This window comes from Mustela lutreola, chromosome 16, assembly GCF_030435805.1.
Source record: "Mustela lutreola isolate mMusLut2 chromosome 16, mMusLut2.pri, whole genome shotgun sequence".
NCBI lineage: Eukaryota > Metazoa > Chordata > Mammalia > Carnivora > Mustelidae > Mustela > Mustela lutreola.
In genome coordinates, this window is record NC_081305.1 from 53,304,058 (window position 1) to 53,325,023 (window position 20,966).

At 43.2% G+C, this 20,966-nt stretch overlaps 1 protein-coding gene and 1 pseudogene across 1 annotated transcript; one reads left to right on the forward strand and one right to left on the reverse strand.

The window, feature by feature from the left end:
- Positions 1-2,058: 2,058 nt before the first annotated feature.
- On the reverse strand, positions 2,059-19,527 carry LOC131817383 (zinc finger protein 677-like). The gene is made up of 4 exons (XM_059150670.1): positions 19,156-19,527; positions 15,875-15,965; positions 14,250-14,376; positions 2,059-5,625 (listed from the first exon to the last, which is right to left on the reverse strand). Exons 2-4 carry the CDS (start codon positions 15,887-15,889, stop codon positions 4,340-4,342), a joined length of 1,428 nt encoding a protein of 475 aa, XP_059006653.1. The 5' UTR covers positions 15,890-15,965; positions 19,156-19,527; the 3' UTR covers positions 2,059-4,339.
- On the forward strand, positions 14,482-14,612 carry LOC131819061 (U4 spliceosomal RNA; annotated as a pseudogene).
- Positions 19,528-20,966: the final 1,439 nt, after the last annotated feature.

The following is a 20,966-nucleotide window of genomic DNA, read 5'->3' on the forward strand; positions in this document are numbered from 1 at the left end:
GAACGCTAAAACCAACAAGGCAGAGAGGTCCTAAAAGACCTGCTGGTCAAACAGAGAAAGTATACTCAAGAATGAATCCTGACTGACATCAACAACATCTCAGCTCTACAGGAATGAGTCATATCTATGGCCTGATGCAAAGCTCCTGGTACCACGAGGACCTCAGTGATCCCAGGTTCCCCTCATTGTCTGACACTGGTCCACTGATGGCTCACCAAAGCTGAAACCTCACGGATTCGCTGGGCTGGATGTTTAGCCTCTATGTCGGACATGCAGAAATGAGAGTGGATATGGTTGTTTTACTCAGTGGTCAGAATCCAGGATCTTGGGCTACTGCCCATGTTGGAGTTACCTGACCTGCCACTTGAAAAACTACAGACTGAGATTAAGGGCACTAATCTTTGTGCAATATGCAGAAACAAGTCACTGGCACTGACATAACTATCTGCATTCATTCATTCAGGAGCCATAGTGGGCGAACGCCTGTTCACTGAAGAAACGGACTATAATCAGGCTGTTGACCAAGCCTAGAATTTTTTTTTAACTTTTTTTTTTTTTTTTATATAAGTAAACTCTACAGTCAATGTGGGGCTCAAACTCACAACCCAAGATCAAGACTCACGTGCTCTATCGAGCCAGCCAGGTACACCAAACCTGTTTTATAACTACCACTGCATCATACCATTGTGGGTCTTCTGTTTGACTGACAGAAGGCTGTCATGTTTGGGAGGCCCTCATCTGTTCAAAAAATCCTTTTATTCTCTATCCTAAAGCTTGCTTTCTTCTTACATTTCCTCTGAATTCTGTATCCCATGGCAACACTAGGCTCTACTGCTGTCCTGGGACTGCATCAGTCATGTGAGGAAAAGGGATACAGGAAAAAAGAGATTAATCAGCTGCGTCTAAGAAACAGCAGGTGCCATGTTACTTCACTTTTCTCTTCAGGCAAACCCTCCAGGTTACGACAACAGGAGACAAGGTTACCAGGGTGAAGGCAGAATGCACAGCGATGATGCAGGAGGCTGAGAATAGCTTTTGGGGTGGTATGTTCACAAGATGAAACTGAGAAGCACCAGAATTAGGATACTAAATCACATGACCTGTGACTAGGACAGGAAGACACATGCATGCGCAATGCCCTCCCTCAACCACATTTCACAGAAAGGTCCCACACGATGTGCAACCAAGCCTTGCATGGAAGGCACCGCCCCAAAGGAGCAATCTGAGACTGGCAAAGGTCAAACTTCTTCAAAGTCAGGACCCAGAAGTTCCGCCACCAAACCCAAGTAATAATCCTCACACGGTGCCAGAACCCACTATTATCACACGGCGCCAGAACCCACTCTTATACTTCTATTCTTAGCTCATACTGTGTGAAAACAAAATAATCTTCCCACTGCCACTTTAAGAAATGCATGTCTGGGTGCGTGTATTTCATTTCAGGGACTGTGACATTCACCAATAATACACAGTATTCTCTTAGAATCACAGGGACTGCATAGACCCTGCTCACAGACCTTACATGTACAGTCAGGATATTAAACCTAAAGAAAACTGGTTGTCTTGTGTGAGGATAGCTTCCCTCCTTAAGGCAGGACCTCTCCTCGGGTACCTCTGCTCTTCTCTCGTGTCTTGAGAACTTTGTCCAGAATGAGGAGTTTCTGACCCTATTCTGAAGGGAAAGATGGAAGCTTTTCATTCAGACATTAAGAGAATTTCGATGGTGCTTCTGGAATCGTCTTCCCCTTTCCTCTGACCATCTGCCCACTTCATGCAGGATTAGAGGTGGTTCCAGAACAAAGTAATCCACCAATGCATAATAAAGCAGACACTTGAAACATCCAATCCTGTGGTTCTACTCCTGTGTTTCTGATTCAGTTCTAAGAAGCAGAGTAAGCCGCACATTATGTGGGGTGGAAGCACACGTCATTTCCAGTGTTCTGGAAAATTACCAAGGTGGTGACAAGTTTTAAGAATGATTTTTGGATGTACCTATAATGTCCCTTATTCCCATATGAACATACAGCTGCACCTGAAATTTCTAAAAGCCACAGCATATCATGCTGCCTTTCTGTACTTTTTATTTTGAAGAAATTAGATACACAAAATGTGCAAATACCATATGAAAAAGTCCTTATAAACTTCACCCCTTCATCCAGATTCTTCAGATACTTACATAATATAGCACAGTATATCACGCTGTAACCCAGTAAACAAATTTACATCCAAGATCAGGGAGAAAATATTCCTACCCAAAAGCTGTCACGGTGCTGGAGATTCTTGTGAAGATGATGACTAAGAAGTTGGCTACAAACAGGTGCTTGACACTCAGATCTGTAGACCTCAACCTTCACATATGAGAAAAAGGAAGATACACAGGTAAAGAAAGAAGAAAGAAACTCCCCAGGATTGTAATCAGCATCTGTGATATGAAGATGACTCCTCCCATCAAAAATCTGGAGGTCATCTGATGCAATGAATGATGCTCTTCCTTTGGGGGATCCTGCATGGGAACCTAAGTTTCACCTACACTTACCATTTCAACTGGAAACTAGTATTCTTGGGGCACCTGGGTGGCTCAGTGGGTTAAAGCCTCTGCCTTTAGCTCAGGTCATGACCCCAGAGTCCTGGGATCGAGCCCCACATTCGGGCTCTCTGCTCAGCAGGGAGCCTGCTTCCCTTTCTCTCTCTCTGCCTACTTCTAATCTCTGTCAAATAAATAAATAAAATCTTTTTTAAAAAGAAAAGAAAACTAGTATTCTTCACTTATGCTTACTTCCCATTAAAACACATTTGCTCTAGGGGCACCTGGGTGGTTCAGTGGGTTAAGCATCTGCCTTCAGCTAAGGTTATGATCCTGGAGTCCCAGAATTGAGCCCCACATCAGGCTCCCTGGCCAGCAGGGAGTCTGCTTCTTCCTCTCCCTCTGCTCCTCCCCCTCTTCATGCTCGCTCTCTTTCTCTTTTGCAAATAAATAAAATCTTTAAGAAAAAAATATTTAATTTTAGCTTCATTAAGAGCCTTCTGAGAGTTGAATGGGGAATTCTAAAAAACACTCACAATGTAAGAATCTCTGCTGTCAAGGCACTTAAAGTCTTCATTCATCAAAAATCAGGGATGGGACTACTACCACTTTCATTCTAAGGAGGAGACCTTAGGCACACAGGGTTGAGTGATTTCACTAACTTCACTCCTTGTTTAGCAGCAGTATGGGGACTTAAACTTACTGGGGAGGTAACAAAGCACATGATTAAACCATTATGATATACCGAAAAAGCTGGAAGGCTATGTTCTTACAATAACCTAGATCTAAAAAAAAAAAAAATAATAATAATAATCTAGATCTACACTTAGGTGTTTTCATAACTTGTACTCATGTTTTAGATTACTGGTATGTTTATAATTTTGGCTATGACCAGTTTCCATTTATGTGCAAAGATTTCTTTTATATGCCAATACCAATAACGCATAAAGCTTCTGAGACCTTAACAAACTGGATACTCTGATTGCCAACACAATACATCCAGAACCTGCACCATAACCAAGCTGGACTTAAATGACTGCAAGATTCAATCGGTATTAGTATGGTAACAGAGAGTCCTGTGTCTTGATGCCAGAAACAAGATAGAGTGGCACCTGTCACCAGAACTTCCAAGCCACCTCATACGATGCACAAAAGTATGGTAGATAAAATACTAATGTGCAATAACACCAAGGCTGTGGGGTACAAGATCACAGTACAAAAGTTAACTATCTTCCTACATACCAGCAAGGAACAAATGACTTGAAAATTAAAAATAAACCATCATTCACATTAGGACCAAAACAAGAAGTTCCATTGTGGCAACACATGGAAGGTCTATGATGAAGACATAACATCATTAATAGATTTTCTACCACAGATCCAAATTCAATAATAAAGTAAGCCTCATCACAACATCTAAATGAGTAAAATGACTATATAAACTGATGATTAAGTGGGCATTTCCATAGATGCCCCTGCTCCTTTGATACCCATTGTCTTAGGAATTTTAAATCACTTTGACTTCTAATTTTCCTGCAGAGTTTGACATGTGATTTGATTAATCTTCAAGAACTAGACTTAGTTCTCACTAGTAAGAATTCTCTCAAGTACAGTACATTGTACAACTTACTTAAGCAATTCACCACAAGTTGTATTTCTAGGGTTTTCTCCAACATGAACTCTTTGGTGATTCCTGAGGTCAAATCATGGCACGAAGGCCATGCCATTCTTTTGTAAAGTTTCTTTGCAATATGCATTCCCTTATGACTCCAAATATGAGATCATTTAATAAAAGCCTTACTACAGGCTCTACATCTATATCTTCATTCTGTGTATATTCTGGTGTCTACTCAGGCTTGAGTATTGCTTGAAGGCTTTACCACATTCACGACATGTGTAAGGTTTCTCCCCAGTATGAATTCTCTGATGAACTGTAAGGCTTGAATTCTGACTAAAGGCCTTGTCACACACGTTACATTTATATGGTTTCTCTCCAGCATGAATTCTCTTATGTTGAGTAAGATTTGAACTTCCAGAGAAGGCCTTTCCACACTCATTACATTTATAAGGTTTCTCTCCAGTATGAGTTCTCTCATGACCCCAAAGATGTGAACGGGTGATAAATTCCTTACCACACTGATTACATTTGTAAGGTTTCTCTCCAGAATGGATTCTTTTATGTTGAACAAGATTTGAACACTCAGAAAAGGCTTTTCCACACTCATCACATTTGTAAGGCTTCTCTCCTGTATGAATTCGCTCATGTCCCCAAAGGTGTGAACGTATCATAAAATCCTTACCACATACGTTACATTTATATGGTTTCTCTCCAGTATGGATTCTCTGATGCCTTGTGAGGTTTGAGAACCTGTTAAAGACTTTGCCACAATCATTACATTTGTAAGGTTTCTGCTCAGAATGAATTCTTTGATGAGTAGCTAAGGTTGAACAATGGCTAAAAGTCTTCCCACATTCTTTACATTTGTAAGGTTTTTCTCTTTTGGGTGTTTTCTGATGTTGTGTCTGTAATGAAGAATGTGTAAGAACCTTCCCATACTTGTTAGAAATGTTGGTTTTGACACTAGAAGGAATTTTTGGAAGGGGTGAAACTGAGGACTTTTTGGTAGACTTCTCAACTTGGTTACTTTCATGAATTTCCTCTTGGGTTTCAAATCTCTGCAGTTCAGCCAGATGTGAATGAAAGCTTAAACCAAGCCTATTGTCCAAACAGTTCCTATACTTATTTCCTGAAGAGCCTGCCTTGTTTTTCAGTGCGTTATTCGACGTATCATGTTTGTAGTATTGAGATTTACTATTTCTTACAGAAACACTATGCTTTACAGGAAAATCATTACAGAACTTGTGATGTTGTTGGTCTTCTCTACAAGTGAGATTTTTATAATGGGATGTAGTCATTCCTTTGCAATTTTTTTCTTCACATAGCCACTGAGTCTCAAATTTGTTCCCATCTTGCTGAACCCTCAAACCGAAGTCAAAGTCATGACTTATGCGTCTTTTCAAAATCAAGGTTTGGAATAATTCTCCATTATTAATGTTGTCTTTTGGTGGTAATTCTTTGTTCATACATCTAGTAGAGATATCTGTAATATATAAATAGTGATAGGCTTCATATTAACTAGAGTACGAAGACAGATATTTTATAAGAAAAGGTATTACACTGGGCACGAGGTAGCTCAGTCGGTTAGGTGTCTGCCTTCAACTCAGGTTATAATCCCAGCATCCTGGGATCGAGCCCTGAGTCAGGCTCCCTGCTCACTGCGGGGGCCTGCTTTTCCCTCTCCCTCTCTCTCAAATAAACAAATAAAATCACACACAAAAAAGTATTACACCAAAAGCAGAATTCGTAATTACCAGAGTTATCAAGCTTCTCAACCATGGTGTGCAAATGTTTAGAAACACAAAAAAAAACCCACAAGATTTCTCAGTAATGAAAGAGTGATTACAACATAGTTCAAATCATTTTCAGGGAAGCCTATTTAAATGCTCTGTGATCAAAAGTTCCAGTGCCCTTGGGACACCTGGGTGGCTCAGTTGGTTAAGCAGCTGCCTTCGGCTCAGGTCATGATCCCAGCGTCCTGGGATCGAGTCCCACATTGAGCTCCTTGCTCCGCAGGGAGCCTGCTTCTCCTTCTGACTCTGCCTTCCACTCTGTCCGCCTGTGCTCGCTCTCGCTCACTCTCTCTGACAAATAAATAAAATCTTAAAAAAAAAAAAATAAGTTCCAGTGCCCTGAAATACAGGAATTTTCCATAGCCATCCCAAAGCCTAAAAACCTCACAGGAGGGTTAGAAGTGAATCATACTTGAAAAAAAAAAAAAAAATTTAAAGTCAATTCTTGAGGGGCACCTGAGTGGCTCAGTCAGTTAAGTGGCTGCCTTTGGCTCAGGTCATGTTCCCAGGGTCCTAGGATCAAGCCCTGAATTGGGTTCCCTGCTTAGCAGAGAGCCTGCTTCTCCCTCTGCTTATGTGCTCTCTCTCTCTCACGCACTCTGCAAACTCTTTTTCTCTCAAATAAATAAAATCTTTTTAAAAAGGGCAAATTCCTTAATACTTATTGTCTACAATATTAAAATAACATTCAAAGATAATAAAATATCCTGAATACTTCTTCCAAAAATATAACCACACCAAACAGGCATACTGCAATATAATAATCAGTGAAACATGGTTATATACCATAATACATGTAGAAATTACATGTTAATCATGTTAAAAAATGATAAACATGTTAATAACCCCAAGTGAATCCAGAAGTAATTAGTAAGTATGTTCATTTATAAAAATTACACAATGTATACAGACTTCAGAATTCTAAAGGGTTTACCCAAAAGAGAAAAATGGGCTGAATTTCAGGAGAAGCACATGACATCATAAATGGAAAATATGTTGAAATCACCTATTTTGAAACATAGTTCTGACAAATATGTACTATCTGACAAATATGTAATATCATAGAGATTAACAACAGGGAACTGTGATGTCAAAATCGCAAAGAAGGGAACACCAGGAGAATACTGCAGGAGATGAACTACCAAAAACGGTCCAAATGAACTCTGTAAAAACCCTGGAAATTAAACACAGGATTCCAGCAACAAGGTACACTCTTCATCAAGAAAAAGGTAGGTGTTTCAACTTGCCCTGAATCTGTGCCCTGCACCTCAGTTAGAAAGTGGCCTTGAAGATAGGAGTCTGCAAGGGGTACAGGCTTCCCATACACAGGGAAGAGATGGGATCTTCAAAGAACTGTGACTGGTTATTTGCTTCTTTAATCTGTCTGCTGGCTCCCTGAAGGACTGGCTCAAAATGCTTGCCTTTCTTTGGCCTACCTCAGATCTCTACCTAGGTGGAGGTGATAACCAGGGGCCTTTGTCACAAACACACACACATACAAACACACATTCCTTCATTCAAAGACTTCACATATTTATTTGACAGAGAGACACGGTGAGAGAGGGAACACAAGCGGGGGGAGTGGAAGAGGGAGAAGCAGGCTTCCCACCAAGCAGGGACCCGATGAGGGACTGGATCCCAAGACCCTGGGATCATGATCTGAGCCTAAGGCAGAAGCTTAACAATTGAGGCACAGGGGCCCTGTCACAAACATTTAAAGGTTAAGTCTAGTAGCCACTGCCACCTAGGGCAGGGATAACAACTGGGGCAAACAATGGGCAAGTGAAACCCCAAGGAAAACACAAGGGAGCAAGGTACACTGGGAAATTAGGCTTTGAAAATCCCCCACATATTCCAGGGACCCAAAATGGTTTCAGGCATGCCCAGGACCAGACGCATGAAAAAAGACCTGAGAAGACCCCAAGACTATACCTCCTGCTATCCAGCAGATTCTGAGCAAGCAGAAGTGAAGGACAGGGCGCTGTTCTCTTAAACGTCTACCCTGTGTGCTTCATGCACTCCCCAACACACATACACACACACAAAGGTGGAAAGTTGGTATGTTTTGTGTTTGGTTCCAGCAGTCTAAGAAGTCTGCTGAATCTCTAGCTGACCGAGAAGTGAACCAAACGCATCAATGGCTACACATAACAAAGAAAATACACCACACAAAATTTATAACAACAATCACAAGAGACATTAAAAAAAAAAAATCCTTGGAAGGGAGAATATTATGATTTCCAAAGTTTCAACATATTCAAAATGTCCCATTTTTAACAAGAAGGTACACAGGAGCCAACACAACAATAAAGCAGGACCCATACAGAAAAAGAAATATTAAATAAGTAACAAAACCTGGCCCTAAGGAAGCCCAAGTTTTGGACTTACTAAACACATGCTTTAAATCAACTATTTAAAAAGCTAAAAGGAATGACCGACAAAGAACTGAAAAGCAATCAGGAAAATGCTGTATAAATAGAGAATATCAAGAAAGAGATAGAAAGTGGAAAAAGAACCTAACCACACTCTGAAGCTGAAATGTAAAATAGCTGACTTGAAAAATCTCACAGAAAGGTTCAATATCAGGTCTAATAAGGTGGAGTAAGACTCAGCAAACTGGTAAGGAAGTCAGTTGAAATTACCATATCTGAAGAGCACAAAGGAAAAGACCAAGTGTAAATGAACAGAGTCTAACAGTCCTGGAAGAGAACACCATGTGAGCCAACACATGAACCACGGGAACCCCAAAAAGAAAGGAGAGAAGGAGGCAGAAGGAATATTGGAAGAAATATGGTAGACAATTTCTTAAATGTTAAGACAAGACTCTACAAATCTAAGAACTCACTGAACATCCAATTTAAGAAAAAAATCCAAGATGCACATGCAACAAATTATGATCAATACATGGAAGAGAAAGATATCAAGAGAGAATGTTGACACCAAGAAGGGAGAAGCATCACGTATAATAGGACACACCATAGCTTTCAGAGCTGACTTTTCAGCCAAACCATGAAGTCCAGAGACAATGGGATAAGATACTTAAAGTGTTGACAAAGGAAAACAACAACAACCACCAAAAAACCACAAAAAACTGTTAATCAACTCTATCCCCATAGAACACTGTCCTTTGAAAATAAGGGAGAAATTAAGGCTTCCAAGAGAAACAAAGGGTGAGGAAGTTTCATGTAAATAGAACAGCACTGTAAGAAATGAAAGATATAGGGGTGCCTGGGTGGCTCAGTGCATTAAGCCTCTGCCTTTAGCTCTGATCTCAGGGTCCTGGGATGGAGCCGCCGCATCAGGCTCTCTGCTTAGCAGGGAGCTTGCTTCTCTCTGCCTGCCTCTCTGCCTACTTACCATCTCTGTATGTCAAATAAATAAATAAAATCTTAAAAAAAAAAAAGAAAGAAAGAAAGAAATGAAAGATATAGAGGTGCCTTGGTGGCTCAGTGGGTTAAGCCTCTCTCTGCTCAGGTTGTGGTCTCAAGGGCCCGGGATCAAGCCCCGTGGCAGGCTCCCTGATCAGTGGGGAGCCTGCTTCCCTTCTCTCTCTGATTGCCTCTCTGCCTATTGTGATCTCTTTCAAATAAATAAATAAAATTAAAAAAAAATAAAAGAAATGAAAGATAGAACATGTCTTAATTTACTCTCAGAGGCCAACTTTAATCTTTATACCCCAAGGATTATTTAAAGAGAGACGGAGTGAGTAAGTCGTAAAGGGAAAGAGTAGAGGGAGAGGCACAGAGAAACTTTTTTTTTTTTTCTTTCTTAAGATTTTATTTATTTAGTTTACAGACAGAGACAGTAAGAGAGGGAACATAAGGTGGGGGCAGTGGGAGAGGGAGAAGCAGGCTCCCCGCTGAGCAGGGAATCCAATGTGGGACTCGATCCTAGGACCCTGGAATCCTGACCTGAGCTGAAGGCAGACACTTAATGACTGAGCTACCCAGGCGTCCAAGGCACAGAGAATGTTAAGCAGACTCCATACTGAATGTGAGTCCAACATGGTGCTTATCTCATGATCCTGAGATCAGGACCTGAGCTGAAACAGAGTTGGAACCTTAACTGACTACGCCCCCTTGGTGCCTCCGAGGCCAACATTATTCCGATACCAACCCGAAGACATCACAAGAAAACTTCAAAATAGTATCCCCCTTATTAATACAGATGTAAAAGTCTTCAACAAAACACCAGCCAACTGAATAGAAAGTATTATTAAAATTACACAACAAAGAGGCACCTAGGGGGACGCCTGGGTGGCTCAGTTGGTTGGACGACTGCCTTCGGCTCAGGTCATGATCCTGGAGTCCCGGGATCGAGTCCCACATGGGGCTTCCAGCTCCATGGGGAGTCTGCTTCTCCCTCTGACCTTCTCCTCACTCATGCTCTCTCTCACTGTCTCTCTCTCAAATAAATAAATAAATAAAATCTTAAAAAAAAAAAAAAAAAAAAAAGAGGCACGTAGGTGGCTCAGGGGGGTGAGTGTCTGCCTTTGGCTTGGGTAGAGGTCTTGAGGTTCTGTGACAGAGCCCCATGTTGGGCTCCCTGCTTAGCCGGGAATCTGCTTCTCCTTTTTCCTTTGCTCTCCCTCCACCCACCTCCTGCTCTCTGTCTCTCTCAAATAAATACATAAAATCTTAAAAAAAAAAAAAGAAAGAAAGAAAAAATATTACACAACATAAATAAGAGGGACTTGTTCCAAGAATTCAACAGTGGAAGGTTCAACATATAACATCAATAAACATAGTATCTATTAATGGTAAGACAAACAGAAAAAAAAAAAAAAAAACCCTACACAATGATCTCATTGTATGCAGAATATTTGAAAAATTCTAAAATTCTTATGAGAAAAACACTCAGCAGATTCAGAAGAGAAAGGACTTTACTCAACCTCTTGAAGATTATTTATGAAAACCTATAGCTAATGTCCTAGATGAAACAGTAAAAATTTCCCCCTTAGAAAAGAAATAAGACATGGATATCCATTTTCACTGATGCTATCTAACATTATTCTGCAAATTCTAACCAGAGCAATAAAACAAGAAAAAGGAGGGAAAAAAGTACAGATATTGGAGAGCAAAAAGAAAATTATCTCCATGTGAAGACATCATAGATCTCCATAATACAGAATTCCCTGAACTATCCCCTGAAAGACATAAACACACAAACACATACAACCTTTTAATGTTACAGTGATGTCAGAAAAGTTACAGGATACTCAGCTGTGCTTTATGTACTATAATGAACTTCCTGAAAAGGGAGTTATAGAAACGATTCCATGTAGAATGAACCATTCAAAGAATAAAATGCCATAAAATCAATTTAACCAGGGGTGTGAAAGACCTGTAAGGCTAAGAATTGTAGAACACTGCTGAGAGAAAGTAAACATGTTTACATAAATGGAAAAGACATAGCATACAATGCATTGGAAAATTTCATATTTTTAAAAATGGTAATATTGACCAAAGTGGTCTAGAGATTCCACATAGACAAAAACCATTTTTATCAAAGTAGAAAAAACATGGTATTCTATAAAATAGATAATCAGAGACAAACACAGCCTGGTGGTTTCCAGGGGATGGGGATGTGGAGAAACTGATGAATGGGTAAAGGACAGTAATCTGGAGTGATGGGAATGTTGTACAATTAGACAGAAGTGGTTCAAGTAGACAGAAGTGGTATTAAAAAATTGACATATTCTGATGTTAATATGTTAAAAATTTTGAAGCTATCTGGAAATAACAGTTTCTCTTAGACTGGCTTCCTCTAATTACCTGAAATTCTATCACTGCATCTCTCAACATAGTTTCACACATGAAACAGACATGAGGTGACAGGCGTTACTGCCATATGTAGTTATAAACATACAGTTATCATGAATGAATAAAAATTAATGTCCAGTTGCCCAGAATTAATGAATCCTGACTTCACAGAGATTATCGGAAGACTATATATAACCTTAAGGGTCATATGACTGAGAGCAAGGAATAACTTCTAAGGCAGCATTATCAGTAGCATTTGAGGACAGAAAGTCTATTTGCCAGTGCCAGAAGATGCATGTGCAGAGGTGATCACCATAAGAAACAGTGATACCCAGAAAATTACAGAACACTCTAGAATGTAACAGCCTTCATGGGTTACAAATAAAAGGTTTTCCAGAATTTTACAAATTTGGTGGAAAACTCTGTCAAAAGTCATAGTGATGAAAAAGTACATGAAATGTAAGATCCATATGTTTCTATAAAATAAACTTAGAATTTTAGGTATTAGTTCAGTGTACCTAAGAGTTACCTGGTGAATACAGACACAGAAATGATTTAACATGAAGCATCTGAACTGACTTTAAAACACCTCTACAAAATTCATGTGAAACCTAACAAGTTACATTTAGAAAATTTAGGATATACTACAGAAAAACCAAAATACCTTATAAAACGAACAATGAATGAATTTCTTTGTATTTCTGAGGTGAACAGAGACACTTCATAACAAGAGCATAGTCTCAAGATATCCAATATGCCCAATTTTAAAAACCCAAATTCATTCAAATGAAAAAGGCTCTTTGTCATCAAGCAGGTACTAACTCAAGCAAAACAGATATAGGAAGGATAACTATGATTATATTTTCACCAAATTCCAGAGGTCATATAGGTTTTTGGACAAAGCCCACTCCTTCATATCCATCAGAACTGTAAATAAGTGTTCTCCATCCAGAATGTTCGTTCACCCAGTAAAACTCCTCATGGGAGAGCTCACAAGTTGTCCGGCACCTGAAGGCTGGGTTATCACAGCAGAAAATGAGGATAAAATTCCAGACGCCGAGGAACTGTATTTCAAAACCAAGAAAATTTCAGAGGCAAAACCAAACAAACGTAGGAGACCAGGAAATCAGCCACAGTCAAGGGCTTCCCACACTCCAAGACTAAGGAGATGCTGCATGAGCAAGACACACAAAAGGCAGGAAATTAAGGAAGCGGGGTGATTTTGTGGAATGCTCAAACACGACCTGGTGTCTGCTTACAGATTCCAGGCTGAGGGCCCAGAGCCTGAGATACAGTCCCCTTGAAGGACTGGGAATCAAAGGTTTTCCCTGCCCTCTCTCTACAGAGCACTGCCGAACAGCAATGCTAAAACACCCCATCTACTCCCAGTACACATGCCCCTGCAGGGCAAAAGTGGAAAGGAGGATACGGAGGATATGGTGGAGGCACGAACAGCCAGAGGGCTTTGGACAGCCCATGCTTCTGCCTGGAGTCCCACAGGCAAAAGAGCAGCCGACGTTCCCACCGTGACGGGTCACTCAGCACATGAAACGAGATGCAAGCCAGACAGGGCCTGCAGTCAGGACCGGGGCGGGGGGGCGGGCGGCGGGGAAAGCCCTACATCAGATCTGTGTGGACTGAGCAGGGAAGGAGAGGCTAAGGAAGGAAGAAAGCCCCTTACAAAGAGCCCTTCCTGTGCTCCCCAGGGTTGAACCAGTAAAGGGCTCTAAAAGACAGAGAATAGCATGTCTGGGTCATATTAAAGACTCTGCCCTTGTCGCTGACCAGAGCAGCAGAACCATCAACAGTGGAAACATACACATATGAAGAAGAGGACAAGAAGAGAGGGAGAACAAGCTCCTTTGAGAGCCCAAGAGAAATCAATTCTCCTTTCCCACCCCCTCTCCCACGTGGGGACAATGTCCCAAATGACATTTCTGGAAGTCACCTCCTCTCTGCATCTGCCCCTTACTTGTGTTCACATCGCTGACTTCTTCCCTCTTGCCTGGGTTTTGGGGCTAGTTTTGCCCCACTCCTGGCATTCCAGGGCTCTCCCCTGCTACACAGGGAGGTAACTTTCAGCTCAGAAAGAGATTCCTGCTGACACAAAAACTGGGAGATGATATCCTGGGATTTTCCTAGCCCTTTGTCAGCTGGGACCAAGGACGTTCATTATAGGCAGGTCTAGAAAAACATTTCACAACTTTGTTTACGGACACACCTCTTCCTAATGCTTAAATGTTTGACATGCAAATATCCAGCTCTCTTCCCTGAATGACCAAATCAAGATTACAGATGTAAAACCAGGCAATGTGATAGTTTTTAAAAATTTCTGACGTAAGGTCTTGTTCTTCCTCCAGTTCTAGCACCACCACAAACCTGCACGATCATCTGGGTGTAAAATCCAGACACCACACTGTGAAGCTTTTCAATTCTGAATCAGCAGGGCTTCAATCTCAGGCAAGTAGGGAAAGGGCGCCCAAGAAACTTCCAAGAGAAACACAAAGATATACTAGGGCAGTTCCCAACCTCCAGAGGGAAACTATCCTTACTCAGGGAGACCAGGTTCCTGTAGTTCTCCACCATCACATCCCTGTACAAGGCCCTCTGGGCAGGGTCCAGGCACTCCCACTCCTCCCGAGAGAATTCGATGGCCACATCCCTGAAGGTCAACCGTTCCTGAAATAAAAGCACATTTCACCAAGAGGCCATTAGGAAACTACTTATTTCATAAAAATGAGGGGAGGAGAGAGGTATAAGGGTCCATTAGAGATGACTGCTTCAAGCTTTGCGCAGTGGCAGTATCATGGCCAATGAGGTTTATTTGAGGCGCGATTATTGCTAATTGAAAAATGACTGCTTCAATAGGTCCACAAAAGATCATTTTAAGCAAGTCATATATCCCTGATTTTGATTTGTTACACTTTCCCATCATAGGATTTCCTTCAGCTAAACTGAGGATTTTAGAATATTGTGCCAGATAAAACACACAAATGCAAACACATCAACAAATGGTAAATTATATGCAAGTTCTAGATAGTATGTACTACACACAAAATGACAGCTGATTTCTAAATGAGCAATAGCCTAAGTAGAGTGTTCAGGGTTCACAAAGTCTACAGTAGTGTCAGTGAAAGGTAGAAACTGCAAAATGGGAATCTCATTAACAATAAAAGCATCTGAAGTTCTGAACACTTCCCGTATGGTACGCATTACTCTAATGCTTTATAAGTGTTAACTTGTATAAGGACACTGCATCCCGTTAAATTAGTATTTGTCCCCATCTTACATAGGACCCAACTCTGGCACAAGTACTCTAACGAACACACTCTGGTCAAACAGAGATAGTAAGTAGCAGGGCCTGCACTTGAACCAAGAGGTCAGGCTTCAGGATGGAACACATATCCATCCCACGCAGTGAATGAAGTAATGCATACGACAGGAAAATCCACTGACAGAAGGTTTGCTAATAGAGAAAATCTGAAACAAGTTCAAGGCTGGAACATAACACATGCAAGCACACCGTATTCTTAAAGCTATTATCTCACGTCCGTGTTGGTGTAGAAATAAATTTAAGGCCATGGAAAACATGTCAGACATAAAATGATGTCTTTTTTACATACCATGGGCTAGTATTCACACACAGGTGTGGACACAAAACGCACACATTGAAAATAACTGAAATCAAAATACTAGTCTCTAAATGACATCTATTTTTGCATAAATCATCATTATCATTTTTTATTCATGTGTATTTCTGGAACACTAAACATGCACAAACTGTTTTAGATGTAAATGAAATTATCAATGTCATTCTATCCAGTTTGCTTACAAAAACAACCCTATAAGAATATATATATATTTTTAAGTAATCTCTACTCCCAACATGGGGCTCAAACTCACAACTTCTAAATCAAGGGTCCAATGATCTTCCCACTGAGCCAGTCATGCACCTCTGCAAGGTTTTTTTAAAAACAGTAACAAGTACTTTTGATCTCCGTTAAATACGTATAGGGAAATAGAACAGCTGGAATCTGCATGCAGACAGGGACTGATGGAAGTCCCTGGGCTGAGCATGAGCCAACCTGGCACGAGGGACCCTTCCAAGTGTGATGAGCTTGGTCACATGGAGGTGAGGACACAGAGCACAGAACAAGGAACCGAGACAGGACTTTACCTGAGAAAGAGTCATTCCTGACTCCTGGGCTTTCTTCTTCTCCCTCTTCTGGGCTTCTCTCCCAGGCAAGATGGGTCTTGAGACGTCAATCCTGAGCATCAAATGTATGCTGTTTAGAACTGAGTCAACATTCACCTGCCTGGGCCACACACCCCCACACGGGAAGATCCCCCCATGTGGGACACAGCCCTCTGCTGCCCACGGCCACAGTGCGGATTCGGGGACAGTAAGCTGCTACATGGAGACCAGTACATGAGTGTTCTGACCTCTTCCTGCAGAACTTGCTCTGCTCCCCTCCTGGTGAAGCGCACACAGGAGCTGCAGCAGAGGGGATCCGGGCTGCACTGAGCCTCCCTTCAAGTCACAGACCTGCCCTGATAACACCCTATGCAGAGAACAGCCCCCTCACCTCTCTCCAGATTAGGGGCTGCTTCCAGTCCTTATCAATGGAGGAGCTGGCCTGGGGCTCAATGCTGGATATAGATCAGAATCACCTGGGGCCCTTTCAACACCACTGAGGCTGAGCCCCATTACACAAGAAATCCCTGGGGACTGGGACCATGAGGAATCCACAAAATGCCTCAGCAATCCCATGGGCAGTCAAGGTGGAACATGACTCAGAAGAGCCCAGCAGCCTACCCACCCCTGTGGCTCTGCTCTCTTGTGGGACCATCCCCCGTAGCCAGACGGTAGAAGAGGAAGTAGCCGAGATCCACACAGAGAGGCATAACAGGCCAGTGCAGGTAGGGGGAGGCTGGAATGGGACACGGCAGTGTCAGAGATGGCCCCACGAGAAGGTGATATGGCAACAAACACCTGGGGAAGGAAGTCCACCACCAGCATTTGAAGAGTCAGAGAATCCTAGACAGGGACCACCCTTGGAAAGCCCTGAGGCAGTCCTGACCCTGGCCCCAAGAACAGCAGGACAATGATGACCCTGGTCCCGAGAACAGCAAAGAAATCTGTGGGCCTCAATCCTAGTGGGAGGAGAGGATAAGCAGGGGATCAGGTCACAGAAGTAGATTAGGAATGTCTGGCGTGGTCTTCAAACACTCTTCTCCTTCATTTCAAGTGAATTTTGGAAAACACGTAGTCTTTCACCCAGATCACTGTGTTTTGTTTTGTTTTTAATTCTATCATAAATGACAACACATACAAAGAATATGCTGAGTCTTTTAAAAACATGCCAGGATGGTCACCTAAACCCCAGAAGGACAGCACTTCTCTTAACTGGGAGGTGGAGGACTGTAGGAAACACAACTGGGGAAGTTTAGGAAGTCATGTTTGGAAACTGTAAGGTGGAGATGACTGTTAGATGTCCCAGCAGAGATGCAGAGGAAATAGCTGAACAATACATTCTGGCACTCGGAATGGAGGTCTGAGATGGTGTGTGAACCTAGGAAACCTCAGGGTATTTAAACCCTGAGATGCAGGGACATGGAAAGTCACTGGGTGTAAACAGAGAAAAGAAGAGGTCCTAGACTAGCCAATGGGGTACTCCTCCAATCAGAAAGCAGAGAATTGAGCAAAAATCAGCAGAGGAAACTGAAGTTAACAAGTGCAGAGAAGAAAACTGAAAACACACACACAGATAATAGATAAAATATGTCAATTCTGTAATGTCTGGAAAGCCATGAAAAAAAGGTCTTCAAAGGAAAAATGAGTGGTCACTGTTCAACTTGTTGCTTTCAAACAGATGAAGAGAGTCAATTACCCAGTACATTTAGAAAATTGGAGGTCATTACTGCCTCTGACAAGGGGATGGAATGGTAGATGAGAAAGTCTGTTTTAAGGTCAAGTGTCAAATGGAAGCAAGACTGCAGAGTACAGACAAGTTTTCAGTGTTTTGCATAGAAGAGTTCAATGCATCTTTTCACTATTGTAAGTAATGCTATGAACACAGAGTACAAACACTTGTTCTGGTCCCCGTTTTCAACTTCTTTGTGTATATACACAGAAGTAAGTTTGGCGGACTATATGGTAATTCTATGCTTAATATTTTAAAACTATCTCATGATGCTAATAAGTATAAAATGCACCAGCCTTATAAGCAGTAATTCTTTCTCACCTGTTCAAACAAGCAAATTTAACATTAAGTACATTGTGGAGACACAGGTCATTGTAACACAAGGGAATCAGCCATGTCCCATTTAGCACCACTCATCCAGATCTCGGTTCTCCTTCTTTCTCCCTCCCAAGGATTTCTATTAATCTGTTCGTGTGTTTCTCTTTCCTGAGTCTCTCCACTGTTTCTCCTTTCCTGTGATTCCCCTGGCTCCGCCCGGTTTTCTCCCCTTTTCTCTCTTTCGCTGCACCTACACCTTCCAGAAAACTCTTGAAACCTACTTCACCTTCCCTTACTCTTTCATCCCAACCTTTCGGACTGTCCCTACCTCCATAGATGTTGGCCTCTCTCTCCCCTCACCCGTGTCCTCTCTGCTCCCCAGTTCCATTCCCTCTTTCCTGTCAAACCCTCTGGCTAAGCTCTCGCACTGCTGTTTCTCTCTGGGCGGTCATCCCTACCGCCTCTCTGTCCCAGCTTCGTCTACTCAAAACCACCTTCTCCTTCCCACTGTCTGCGTGAAGTGCGTCGCCCTTGTCACCCCACTTCTGTTAACCGAGGGCCCTCTTATTCGGCTCCCCTTCTTCCGGAGCGCCTCCCTTTCCTCCACATTCCGCTCTTAGGGCCTCGTTGCAAGTCCCTCCCGCATCCTCCTCATCTCGCCGTCTATTACGGACCCTCTCACTGCTCTTTCCTTAGCCATTCTCTTTCTCCGGCTCCCCCACTCCCGCCCCCATCCCTCATCTGCCGCAGTCACGGCCTCCACAAGGCCTCCATCCTCGCGTGAGGGAGGGGACCTGCTCCGTCACTCCCCGCGATCTTCCGTCCTAATCCCACTCCTGAAAGCATGCACTGAAGAAGGTGTCCTTCCTGGGCCTCGGTCCCCTCACTGCACGCGGGGTTGCATGGGGACTTCTCAGGAGGTCGGCGCGGTCTGCGCGGAACCAGGGCCAGGGAGAGACTCCGCGCGTCTGTGGGCCGAGCCGGGCCAGGCTGCGGCGCGAGGTGCACACGCCCATCTCCCTGGACTCCCACGGCGCGGGTGCGAGCGGTGCCCGGGACGGCGTGAAGCACGCTGACATTGCGGCAGGCGGTGGCGGGCGGGTGGGGGCGACAGGCGGGGACCGACTCGGACGATGGGAACCGAAAGGCCCCGGGACCCCACGGGCCGGCAGCGCCGCCCTCTGGATTCTGTGCGTCTCCGCGACACGCTACTTACCGCGGTGGGAGGCGCGGGTGAAGGGACTCGAATGTGCGTAGACACCCCACACCTCAGGGGTGTATGCCTGGGGACTGAGGTTCTGACGCAGAAATGAGCAAGTTAAAAGCCCTCAGGAGCCGATTTGACCTTCTCTCCGGTCAGCCGCTTCCGGGTCGGCAAACAGGTGCGCGTGCGCGCCGGCGCACCGGCGAGACTGTGAGGGGCGCTTCCGGTAATGAGTCGGATGCGAAGGGCTGCCCGGCCGGGGTGCTCACCGCCTACGGGAGGGCCTGAGTGGGGCGCCTCCGGCTGTCCAGGGAAGCCCGTACTGGCCGGGCCTTCGTCCTGAATTCGGCGGGCGGGATGGGGTTTAGTTTCGGAGAAGCATTTCCGGCAATGAGAGGGAAACGGATATGATCTTTGGGTCCAGGGCGGGGGCAGGGCCGAATGGGTCGGAAACGGCATAGAGCTTCCGGCAACGGGCGCGCGGGAAGGGTCGCCGTGTCTGCGCGGTCGGAGTCGAGGCCACTACCGTTCGGCGGGCCCTGGCTAGGGCGTGGACCGGGAGATTCCGGCGTTCAGGGAGCCCAAACGACCAGGGTCTGGAGCCTGGGAAAACAACCGGGACCTCATGCGGGATCTGGATGGAGCCTGGTTTTCTCTGCCTCTGCTCCCACTACGTGGTTTCGGAATTTTCATCCCTGCCAATTTCTGCCGCGTCCTGTGGAGCAGGATTGCTGCCTGCCCATTTAAGTTGATGTTTTCAAAAGTTTGAGGTAAAGGATGGAGTTTTGTGGGCCCTTTGTGTTGAACGCTAACGTGGTTACATTCTATTAAGGTGAAAGTGGCGTTCCTGAAAAACCATTTTGACAAGGAGCAAATCTTGGCAAGGATGTGGAGAAAAAGGAATCCTCCTGCACTGTGTGCGGGAATTCAAACTGATGTGGACATTGTGGAAGACAGTATGGAGGTTCCTCAAGTAAAAGTAGAACTAACTTCCAAACAGTAATGGAACTACTTCGTATTTACCCAAAAAATATAAAAAACACTAATTCAAGAGGATATATGCACCCCTATGTTTACTGTAGCGTTATTTATAATAACCAAATTATGAAGCAGTGAAGTATCAGTTGATAGAGGAATGGATAAAGGAGATGAGTGTGTGTGTGTGTGTACACATACATACACAACCACAATGGAGTGTTTCTCAGCCATTAAACAGCAATTAAACATTGAATTCTCTCGATGGCCACATCCCTGAAGGTCAACCGTTCCTGAAGTGAAAGTATATTTCACCAAGAGGCCATCAGAGAAGGATTTTTATTTCACAAAAATCAGAGAAGGAAAGAGGCAGAGCAGTCAGTGAGAATTGAATAACCAGATAAATACATTAAAGATCATTTTGAGCAAGTCCTATATTCCCAGTATTGATTTGTTACACTTTTCTACCAGGGAATTTCCATCAGCTAAACTACCGAATTTTATAATACTATGCCAGATAAAATACACAAGTGAAAAAATTCAACAAATGGTAGACTATATGTAAGTTCTAAATATTGTGTTGTATACACCGCTGTATGATAGCTAATTTCTGCATGAGCTCGGCCATGAACAATGTCTTCCCAGATGACCAAATGCACAGAAGTGTCAATGAAAGGTGAAAACTGGAAAAATGGAAAGCTGATGATAACTGAACCGACTAAAAGTTTTGTACACTCCCCATATGGTTAGTATTACCCTCATGCTTTACAAGTGTTAACGTGTTTAAAAACATAGTATCCCATTAAGTTAGTATTTGTTTCCCTCTTACACAAGACCCAACTCTGTTA

Bases quoted from the DNA above. Each gene is read 5' to 3' on its own strand.
- LOC131817383 (XM_059150670.1), bottom strand. The intron at 5,626-14,249 runs GTAAGGATAGTT...TATATATTACAG, and splicing joins CAGGAACCTGGTCTCCCTGA to ATATCTCTACTAGATGTATG.